Source organism: Eschscholzia californica, unplaced genomic scaffold (assembly GCF_041429995.1).
Source record: "Eschscholzia californica isolate CP2 unplaced genomic scaffold, dmEscCali1.0.p SCAF_6, whole genome shotgun sequence".
NCBI classification, from domain to species: Eukaryota; Viridiplantae; Streptophyta; class Magnoliopsida; order Ranunculales; family Papaveraceae; genus Eschscholzia; species Eschscholzia californica.
In genome coordinates, this window is record NW_028238483.1 from 24605887 (window position 1) to 24617855 (window position 11969).

The following is an 11969-nucleotide window of genomic DNA, read 5'->3' on the forward strand; positions in this document are numbered from 1 at the left end:
TAAACCATCCATCCTCATCTCCTTGCCGAATTTGTCAAGGTAAGAGAAGGAGATTACCACTAATACATCTAGTTTCTGGCGGAAATTGATTGCTACAGAGACTTTGTCATTGCTAAACAAAAGTCTTCATTTAAAGTTAGAAACATAAAATAAAATTTACTTCTCATTTATCTCGTTATTCCAACATGTATCGACGTATTTCAATACATAATATCTGAACGGGTATCATATTTCTGGAGTGGATGTACAACCAACTTGTCACGCTTTTATTGGCTTATTTGTTTAACATTTGTCTTATATTTTGGCAGAGGACCCACGTCACCAACAAAGAAAGGTAAATTATACCAAACTTGCATGTGGAGGAAGAAGGGGCCTATTCATAACCTACAAGACAAAGTCATCAACTCCTTCACAGAAAGAAGTAAACGTTACAGCTTACAAGTTACAAGTATATTGAAAAAAATCAGAAGAGTAAAATACCAAAAACGAATTGATTTTGATCAGATTGGCCGGAGATCTTTACACTTATAATGGGAGGATTCCCAACCTGTTGTTACACATCTCCTGCTTCCGAAAATTCACACCAAATTCCACCCCAGATGGAGCATTTTCAGGTAACTTTGTAGACTTGCAGTATGCCCTAATTTCCTACTACTAATCTCTTCGTATTCTGTTTCAATTTAGTAATTAGGAAGATGTATCGAGAATTTATTTCTTGGTATTATGTGTTAATTAGTGTTTTGTGAGTTTCAACCTCTAGTATAAATTGGATATGTTTATACAACAAAGAAAATCAGAAATTTGAAGCAATTTGTTTTTAGCTAAGCAAATATTAAAGCATTTTTTTACATTTTAAGTTTTTTTTTTGAATCTTTGATTGTATAAGGAATCTGAAGAAACTATGGGACACCAACAATCAAGAAATGCAAGCCCTAAGGTGGGTTTTTAATATCTCTTGGGTTTACTCTTTTTCTTCTCTGTGTTCTTCAAAAAGTAACTTTTTTGTTGTACTGACAAGTATTGTTCTATTATATAATGGGTGTAATTGGAAATTGGTTCATGTGTTTTTCTCCTTTCTGAAATTTGATAAGTGGGTATTTGAGTTTTCAATTTTCTTTACAGATGTATATTATAATCAGTTCTATTTCCATAGAAAATTGAATAAAGGAAATCTCACCCAGACTTGAATCTTATATTTTGTTTTTTGGATGATCTTGAATTTATGAGGTTTATTTAATTTGTTGATATTTTCATTTTTAACATGTGTCTTTTTTCTTCTTGATTTCCCTCTAACAGAATAGCAATGCTTTGGCAAGCAACATCATTTTGAACCATGACTTTTCGGAGGGAATTCACTTTTGGCACGCCAACGCTTGTGAATGGTTTGTGGTTAGAGAAAAGTCGGATTACGTTGAAGGTGTAACAGCTAACTCTGGATCGAATTTTGCTGTTGTTAAGAATCGGACGGAGTGGTGGCAAAGCTTGGAACAGGATATCACAGATAGAGTTTCACCTTGTAACACTTACAAAGTCTCGGCTTGTGTAAGAGTCTCGAAGGTGCTTAAAGAACCTGTTGAAGTCATTGCTACGCTGAGACAAGAGTTTGATGACGGGTCAATCAATTATTTGCATATTGGGAGGTAACAGAAATTTCGGCGTTTCAATATCATCATTTGCTTCTTTTACTTAATAAATTTGAAGTTTACAAAAACAAATAATTTTTTGATGAAGTTGTCGCTAGAATTGAATTCGGTTATGATTTATGACAGAGTTAATGCATCAGCGGAGCGGTGGGAAAATTTGAAGGGCACATTTTCCTTGGAAACAATACCAAAGAGAGTTGTCTTCTATTTGGAAGGGCCTTCCCCAGGGATAGATTTACTCATAGATTCTGTAGTAGTATCTCCTCCGATCATAGTAGAGCATGAGGTAATCTATTTATAAGTGGTAAATCTTAGGATTTCGAGTGTGTTTTTGTATCCTTTAATTTAAAAAAACCCATATATACACACACACACACACACAGATGTACATATATTGACATCGAAATGACCATGACCATCAACAGGACATTCAACATACAATGGTCCTTTGTGCTTATTACACTGGAAATCACTGCTTAGTTCAATATGAATAGTTGGATACAACCAAAATCGTAAAAGAACTACGGAAATGTAAACATTTTAGTCGAAGCCAATGCTAATTTTGGATGACGTTTTTTGATCGAAGGACACGGATAAGGTTGCTTTGAGTTACCTCAATACTCTTAAAGGTGCTGCAAATACTAACATGATTTTTAGCATGAGGAAGGATCGAAAAAGACTTAATAATAACCTGTCTGAATCATTTTCCATTGTAGACTATTTAAGCTTGCCTATTGTAGAAATTGCATGAAATCTTGTGATGACTTTTGTGAGTTAGAGACTTAGAGCTTTGTCTTACTGATTTTTGTTTAGAAAGTAGGAATCTTTGTTTTCTATTTCAGTGGATTACCTAGCGTGGTCTTAATAATAGCACAATATATGGAGCAGTCACCTTTAATCCTCTATTTATTCGGTACCTGTGATGGCATTGCTATTCTTCATCACTTTCCGACCCTTATCTATAAAAAGGCTTCAACAAATATCATCGCTCAACTATGATCTTTGTCAATCTATTATTTTTTTTTCTAATTAACTGACATTCAACTTTTCTGTTCCGTTATCCTAGCACTTAAATGCAGATTTCACATTTTACTAAATATAATATTTAGATAATACTTTTCTGTTTGTTGAAATCAGAGTAGTTTGACCGACAATATCATCCATAACCACGACTTTGCCAAAGGATTGCATTCTTGGCACCCCAATAGCTGCAATGGGTTTGTGGTTACTGGCGAGTCAGGCAAACATGAAGGAGTATCGGCGTATTCAGGAACAAACTATGTTGTCCTTAAAAACCGTAAGGAATGCTGGCAGGGCTTGGAACAAGATATAACAGGTCGAGTTTCACCTGGAGCCAAATACATAGTAATTGCCTATGTTAGAGTCTCGGGGTTTCTTCAAGAATCTGCTCAAGTTCAAGCTACATTAAAACTAGAGTACCCAGATTCATCAACTAAGTTCCTATCTATTGGGAGGTACTAGAAATTTCCTCTTTTACTTTTCTATAGCTGAATTGTAAGAATTGAATCAATGGAAATACGTGTTCAGAGTGTCAACGTCAGAGGAGCGTTGGGAAAAGTTGCTAGGAACCTTTTGTCTGGAAACTATGCCCAAGCATGTTGTTTTTTATTTGGAAGGACCTGCTCCAAATGTAGATCTTCTTATAGACTCTGTGGTTGTCTCTTCGTCTAGTATCAAAGAGTCCAAGGTACATCTTTCTTTTCCTTCTTGATTGATTTTCAAGTAAGACCTCTCCTTTTCTTTGATCGAAAAAAAGGTAGTATATTAATAAGAATAGAATGGGAAAGATTTTAAGAAGCGAGAAAAATACTTGAAGTAGTAATAAGATATTAAGTATTAACTCTAGGATACCAAATGTTCAACACTCGGATCATGAAATGTCCTTGATTGCAACTCTGAAAAGATGAGGGACTTCCAACTTAATTAACTTTTTCAGATTATAGTTCAGAATTATGTAGGCCTAAGTAGGTTATGTATAATATTGCTGATTGATAACCAAAATGTTGTTGTGGTTCTATCTCAGAAGACTGCAAACATTAATAAATTGTCTGCTGATGGCGATGAGACTATTATTCTGAATCCTCGGTTTGACGATGGCATTAATAATTGGGCTCAAAGAGGCTGTAAGATTCTTGTAGATCATTCCACGGGAGATGATGAAATAGTACCAGTGTCGGGTAATTGCTTTGCTCGAGCAACGGAAAGAACGAGTACGTGGAACGGGATTCAGCAGGATATCACTGAAAGGGTACATAACAAGCTTTCTTACGAGGTTAGAGCAATAGTTCGGGTTTGCGGGAACAATGTCACTACTGCTGATGTACGTGCAACATTGTGGGTCCAAATGCAAAACCATCGTGAACAATACATAGGCGTCGCCAAGTTAGTTTACTTCTCTTCTCTGTTTTCTTTCGAGTATATTTTAAATTTGCATCACTTTACTTCAGAAGATTTTTCAATCTACGACCTATCTTTATTGAGATGTCAAGGATTTCGTTTTATTTTCATTCAATTTGCTAAAGAACGTGGTTACCATTGAAGTTCGCAGGCATCAGATAAAGACTGGGTGGAGTTGCGAGGAAAGTTCCTCTTAAATGCTTTGCCGTCAAAAGCAGTCATTTATTTGGAAGGGCCACCTATGGGCGTAGACATTCTCGTGGATAGTTTTATGGTGAAACGTGCAAAGAAACTCCTTGCTTCTCCTCCACCTAGTGAGGTTGGTAATACATACCTCAACATTCTAAGTCTATGTTATTTTTAATTTGGTAAAAAAGAAGTAGAACTTATATTATTATATGTTCTTTATCGAAATACAAACTTACCATGTTCTTTATAAAATTTTGAATTGAAGTGAAGCACCTAAAGTCTTAGAATCTGATATACTATTTCATATTCGCAGAATGTTTTATTTGGTTCAAATATAATTGAGAATAGCAGTCTGAGGAATGGCCTCAATGCTTGGTCTCCTCTTGGGTCATGTACTTTGAATGTCTGTACTGGTTCTCCACTTATACTTCCTCCGATGGCGAGAGATTCACTTGGGCCCCATGAACGTCTAAGTGGTCGTTATATTCTTGTCACCAATCGCTCAGAAACTTGGATGGGCCCATCTCAAATTATTACACATAAAGTGAAACTTCATTCAACATACCAAGTATCAGCTTGGGTTCGAATTGGGTCTGGGGTTACTAGTCCCCAGAATATAAATGTTGCTGTTGGTGTTGATAGCAAGTGGGTAAATGGAGGTCAAATTGAAGTGAGAGATGATAAGTGGCACGAAATTGGTGGTTCTTTCAGGATTGAGAAGCAACCGTCTGAAGTTATGGTTTATATTCAAGGTCCTTCTCCAGGAGTCGACTTAATGGTAGCTGGACTTCATATTTTCCCTGTTGACAGAAAGGCCAGATTTAAGCACTTACAAATGCAGACTGATAAGGTATTCTTTCATCTAGGCTCAAAATCTTTTATATTTCAAAGTGATTGTTTCTGATGTTTCTACATATGAAACTCTTACAAATAGAAGTATCGGTGTTTCTAACATGAAGTGGACTATACCCTTTCTCTCAATGAACGTATATGTTTCACCAGAATGACGTATGAATCTCGATTATAATTATAATGATTATGTTAGTAATTCTATTATTAAGCATCATAATGCTTGACCAATTTAAAAGCTATAGTTAGCCAAACCTTTTGAGGCTTTTAATAAATAACTTGGCTTGTCCTTCACGGTGTCCAGGGGCAAAAACCAGACAAGGGGGAGAAGTTTAGAATTAGAGTTATGGAGGGATGGGGTGTGGGGACAACATCATATGGATATTTGGATCTCCTAATGAGAAAATATAGAATATTGGCTATGTGATATGCGTTATACGTAATAAACCAACTAAATTAACAGATAAACAATATATTAGTATGACGTAGCGATTCAATTGACCAAACATCAACTTTGACTACAAAGGGTCAGAAAGGTGCGAAGAAGAGGAACAATAATCCTAAAATCTCCTTCGGCAACATAGTTATACTCTAGTACTCCATCACCTGATACAAAAAAAAAGGCATTTTGCTTTGTAGTACTAAATATTTCTTAAAAATCATCTAGAGTTGGCGGTAAGGTGTCAGATAACTTTAAGACTAGGGCAGCACTTTCTTCATTTGAATTCCAATTTTGATTTCAATTTTCCTCGTTTTTGCTGTCACAGATTCGTAAACGTGACGTCATTCTGAAATTTCCTGGATCAAATAGCGGTAGTTTGTCGGGTGCAGCCGTGAAAGTCAAACAAACAAAGAACAGTTTTCCCTTTGGGTCGTGTATTAGCAGATCAAATATAGACAATGAAGATTTCGTTGATTTCTTTGTAAAGAATTTTAACTGGGCTGTATTTGGGAATGAATTGAAGTGGTATTGGACAGAACCAGAGCAAGGTAAATTAAACTGCAAGGATGCTGATGAACTTCTTGAATTCTGCAAGAATCACAATATAAATGTCAGAGGTCATTGCATATTCTGGGAAGTGGACTCCAATATTCAATCTTGGGTTCAATCTTTGGACAAAATTGATTTGATGAGAGCCATTCAAAATCGTCTAACAAGTCTTCTAACAAGGTATCAAGGTGAATTCAAACACTATGATGTGAACAACGAGATGCTTCATGGGTCTTGGTACCAAGACATGCTAGGCAAAGATATCAGATCTTACATGTTCAAAGCTGCAAAACAGATTGATCCTTCGGCTACCCTTTTTGTCAATGATTATCATGTCGAAGATGGATGTGATGGTAAATCTTCTCCTGAAATGTATGTTCAACATATTCTTGATTTACAAGAGCAAGGTGCACCAGTTGGCGGAATCGGGATACAGGGGCATATAGATTTTCCTATAGGACCCATAATCTGTTCTGCTCTTGACAAGTTGGCGATTCTTGGTCTTCCTATTTGGTTTACAGAATTGGACGTGGCTTCTTCAAACGAACATGTTAGAGCTGAAGATTTGGAAGTTATGCTCAGAGAAGCTTTTGCTCATCCGGCTGTTGAGGGAATAGTTCTTTGGGGATTTTGGGAGTTATTTATGTGCCGAGATGATTCCCACTTGGTTGATGCGGAAGGAAGTATCAATGAAGCTGGTAAGAAATACCTTGAACTTAAGGAGGAATGGTTATCGAATGCTCATGGACATATCAATGATGAAGGAGAGTTCAGATTTAGAGGTTTTCATGGGGATTACAGTGTTGAGATCATAACAGAGTCGAAGAAAATCTCTAAGAAGTTTGTCGTCGATAAAGATAGTTCAGAACAGGTAGTAACTATAAACTTGTAAAGTTACATTCTGATTGCTATGGAAGGCAGCACCACACTTGTAGCATCTTAGGCTGTTAACTTTTTCAGGCTTTTGTGAGGAAACAATGAATACATCAGAATGGAAGTTATCTCATTTTCATGACAATGTATCCCTTGAGCCCGAATTTTAATAGTATCTCGTTATCAGAGTGGACTTAATATGAAATTACTGAGACCAACTTTGTTATTGAAATTTAATGACATCTAATTAGCAATGTAGACCCACCCTCCTCCAATCTTACTTTCTCTCTGACATCGAATATTCACCTGAACAAGTATAATTACCGTCTTACATCCAATCTCCCAGAGAAAACAACACTTTAGAGGAAGCAAGCACTTACTTCCTCGCTCATAAACCCAAAAGGAAGTCAGTCGACCTTGCTTTACGAAGGAGGCTGCCTACTTTAGCTGAGGAGGCTGCGTACTTTATCTCTCTTACTAAGGAGGTTGTCTACTTTATTTTAATCATTAAGGAAACTGTCTACTTTATCAGTTTATCTCTCTAGAGACTGCCTACTTCAGAACGACGAGATGTTCCACTTTATCCTCGAGCAGACCTCACAAGGGCTGACTTACTCAACGACATACCTCATAAGCTGTTATAGTCTCCCTCCAAGCAAGTCAGTCTAACCCGTAAAGATCGAGATCCGACCACTGTACGAGCCACGCCATACTCCGACCACTCCTCGACGGTAACATTTCAGTGATATCATTAACGTGTTTGCTACTTTTCTTGCAAGTTTACTGCCTTGGTCATTAGAGTCCCTTTAGTCGACACCATTCTGATGCGTCAAAGATCTTACTGTCACGTGTGTTTCATTTCTTGTCAGACAGGTTAAAACTCAAGAACGCCATCGGTGCCCATAAAAATATCAACGAGTGAAGGTCTGACTTCCGATCAACGACCCGGTCTCGCTGACTTCTTGACCCGCGGTTTCAACCCTTCACAGTTGTCGGCCAAGGTTGCCGCCTACCGAAGAAAAAGAATGAGGTGGAGAGATGAAGTCGAAGAGAGAATGGGTGGTGATAGGGATATTAATGTGTTAATATTTTTCTCACAATAATTGCATTTTGGCCGCCAAGGGCACTTGAGAAAAAGTTCAATTTTTTTTTTTTGCCCCCCAAAACAAATTAACAAACACATATGGGCGCCAAAACAACGAATTGGTCACAAATTGGAGGTCAAAATGGAATTATTCTTATACCCTTTTTCTATGGTTTCTCCAAAACAACCCCCTAAACCTCAACCCCAAGTTTCAATTTTACCCTTATAAAACTTCCAAAAAAAACAGAATTTTTTATTGAAAAACCCAAAAAATGGGTTCAAATACAAAATAAGGCCCACCATGTATTAATATTTCATAAAAAACCCATTTTAAAAAAAATAAATGAACATCAAGCCCAATTTCGGATCTCAATGTGCTTTTTCCCATCTCTAGGAAGCCATATATTTAGATAATTCCTCTTTTACCCTTATATATATATATAACCTCTTTCCCTCTCTTTCTATTATTCAACCAAAATTTCATTTTCTCCTTTCTCTCTCTACACTAAACAGTGTACTCTCTCTCTCTCTACATCTTGCATTTTAATTTTAACTGCTCCTTCATCTTCAAGGTACAATTATCTTCATATATCTTCATCTTTCATCTCTATTTTCGTCTTTTTGCATTCTTCAACCTTTTTTGAAAATCTCCAAAACTATTTCTTCATCTTCATCATCTTTTTGTTTTGTTAATGTCATTTGGCTTCATGTTTATGTTCATTCATTAATCTGTTTTTATTTTCACGATTATTTCTTCATGATTTTTTTTTTCTTTTAGCTTCATCATGAACACCAAAATAATCTCTCTTTGTTCATAAAATTTCTTCATCAAGCAACATAATTTCAAAGTTCTAAGAAACCAAAAAGTACAAACTTAGATCACTCTTGGTTCATAAAATTTATTCATCAAGCAACATAATTTCAAAGTTCTAAGCAACATAATCTTTCAGCTTTAACAAGGTGAAAACCCATTACACAGTTTCTTGTTCTAATAAACCAAAAAGTACAAACTTAGATCTACTTTTCAGTTTCTCTCTTTAGAAATTACGTTTTAGCATATGTTGATGTTTAACAGACAAATTGTCAGGTGTTTTAAGCATTTTAGAATATGTTGTTTGTTAAGGAGTTTTGTTTCAAACATTTAGGGGTTTGTTGATGATTTTTGGGTGTTTTACTTGGTAAAAAAGGTATTGTTATTCGTTAAGTATTTTGGTGGATTTTGGAGACATTTACAGTTATGTTGAAGACATTTAGGATTCTGTTTCAAACATTTTGGGTATTGTTGGTAATTTTTGGGTGTTTTACTTAGTAAAAAATATTTTGTTCTTCGTTAAGCATTTTGAGAGTTTTTTGAGACATTTACAGTTATGTTGAATACATATAGGGTTTTGTTTTAAACATTTTGGGTTCTGTTTCAAACATTTATGGTTTTGTTGACAACAGTTTGAGTTCTGTTTCAGACATTCAGGGAAATGTTGATGATTTTTAAGTGTAAACTTGGTAAAAAGCTTTTTTCTTCGTTTAGCATTTCGGGTGGTTTTGAAAACATTTACAGTTATGTTAAAGACATTTTGAGTTCTGTTTCAAATATTTACGATTTTGTTGTAGTTATTTTGGGTTTTGTCCCAGACATTCATGGGTTTGTTGATGAATTTTGGGTGTTTTACTGAGTAAATAAGTCTTTGTTCTTAGTTTAGCATTTTGGGGGGGTTTTAGAAACATTTTAAAATATGTTGAAGACATTTTGGCTTATGTTTCAGACATTCATGGGAATGTTGATGATTGTTTAGGGTTTTACTTGGTAAAAAAAAACTTTTGTTGTTCGTTTAACATTTTGGGGGGTTTTTGAAACATTTAAAGTTATGTTGAAAACATGTTAGGTTCTGATTTAAACATTTGCGATTTTGTTCCGGACATTTTGAAGAATGTCAACTACAATGTTGGACATGTTCATAGCATTTTATGATTAAGATAACAAAAAATTTGTTCTTCAAAATATATGAGATGCAGAGACAATAAACAGTTTGTCTCAGGAATTAAACAAAATATGAAGAAACAATCAATAATGTTATGAACATTCTTCAGGTGCATTTTTACATTGTTTGACACTCTTTTGGATGAATAAGAAATTTACAAAATAAGAGTTAGCCATGTAAGGATCCATTCACTAAACAACATGAGTTAGAATGTTTGGAACAATATATAAAATTCATAGACAAAAAGAAGAGAATGTAAGACAAATAAGCAACATATGCAAACATTCTAATTCATGTTGGAGACATACGAAAGAATGTCAACTACAATTGGGCTCGACATGATTCACAAACTAGCTTTTCTTATCATTATTTTGAGAAGTAGCAGGTGCTCTATCCGGTTCCATAGATGAAAATTCTGCAAGCGGAATGAACAAATGATTATATGCAGTAGGAATATAGGAACATGTTCGAGACATTAAAGCGAATGTTATCAGCATTTCTAAAAATGTTTAGAAGTAGTGGAAAATGTCAAAGGCATACTCATTCAGAATGAATCCCGGATATGAAGAGCAAAAATATACATTAAACAATTGATAAATATGTTTTTAACAAAAGAGAAGGTGTTCTCATTATTGAAGAAGTGTCGGTATTTTGAACAACAAAGAATGCTTAGCGAAGAACAATAGTTTTTTTTACCAAGTAAAACAACAAAAAATCATCAACAAACCCCTGAATGTTTGAAACAAACCCCAAAATGTCTTCAACATAACTTTAAATTTTTCCCAAAATCCCTAAAATGCTTAACGAAGAACAAAAGTTTTTGTTATCAAGTAAAACACCCAAAAATCAACAACAAAACCCTAAATGTTTGAAACAGAATCCCAAATGTCTTCAATATAATTGTAAATGTCTCCAAAAACTCCCAAAATTCTTAACGAAGAACAATAAATTTTTTACCAAGTAAAACCCCCAAAAATCATCAACAGCCCCCTAAATGTTTGAAACAAAACCCAAAATGTCTTCAACATAACTTTAAATTTTTCTCAAAACCCCCAAAATGCTTAACGAAGAGCAAAAGTTTATTTTTACCAAGTACAACACCCCAAAATCAACAGACAAAACCCTAAATGTTTGAAACAAAATCCCAAATGTCTTCAACATAACTGTAAATGTCTCCAAAAACCCCCAAAATGCTTAAAGGAGAACAATAGTTTTTTACCAAGTAAAACACCCAATAATCATCAACAAACCCCTAAATGTTTGAAACAAACCCAAAATATTTTCAACATAACTTTAAATTTTTCCCAAAACCCCCAAAATGCTTAACGGAGAACAAAAGTTTTCTTTACCAAGTACAACACCCCAAAATCACCAACAAAACCCTAAATGTTTGAAACAGAATCCGAAATGTCTTCAACATAATTGTAAATGGCTCCAAAAACCCATCAAAAATGTTTAACAAAGAACAATAACTTTTTTACCAAGTAAAACACCAAAAAATCATCAACAAACTCCTAAATGTTTGAAAATAACCCAAAATGTCTTCAACATAACTTTAATTTTTTCCAAAAATCCTAAAATGCTTAACGATGAACAAAAGTTTTTTTACCAAGTAAACACCCAAAAATCAACAACAAAACACTAAATGTTTGAAACAGAATCCCAAATGTCTTCAACATTGCTGTAAATGTCTCAAAAAACTCCCAAAATGCTTAACGAAGAACAATAGTTTTTTTTTACCAAGTAAAACTCCCAAAAATCATCAACAAACCCCTAAATGTGTGAAACAGAACCCCTTGACGAACAACATATTCTAAAATGGTTAAAACACCTGACAATTTGTCTGTTAAACATGAACATCTGCTAAAACGTAATTTCTAGAGAGAGAAACCGAAAAATAGATCTAACTTTGTACTTTTTGGTTTCTTAGAACAAAAAACTGTATA

The 11969-nt window shown here is 34.8% G+C and overlaps 1 protein-coding gene across 4 annotated transcripts; it reads left to right on the forward strand.

The window, feature by feature from the left end:
* The first annotated feature begins 275 nt into the window (after positions 1-275).
* LOC147532791 (endo-1,4-beta-xylanase 1-like) lies at positions 276-7168 on the forward strand. 4 transcript variants are annotated; one of them, XM_086648579.1, is made up of 10 exons: positions 276-614; positions 887-937; positions 1297-1640; positions 1770-1929; positions 2781-3118; positions 3192-3351; positions 3688-4046; positions 4206-4380; positions 4564-5100; positions 5867-7168. In XM_086648579.1, the coding sequence occupies exons 1-10, from the start codon at positions 531-533 to the stop codon at positions 6980-6982; spliced, it is 3324 nt and encodes a 1107-aa protein (XP_086504705.1). In that variant the 5' UTR covers positions 276-530; the 3' UTR covers positions 6983-7168. The 4 variants fall into 4 exon arrangements, with proteins under 4 accessions (XP_086504705.1, XP_086504706.1, XP_086504707.1 ...); XM_086648580.1 differs by having other exon boundaries at positions 3691-4046; XM_086648581.1 differs by lacking the exon at positions 887-937 and having other exon boundaries at positions 304-614.
* The last annotated feature ends 4801 nt before the right edge of the window (positions 7169-11969 follow it).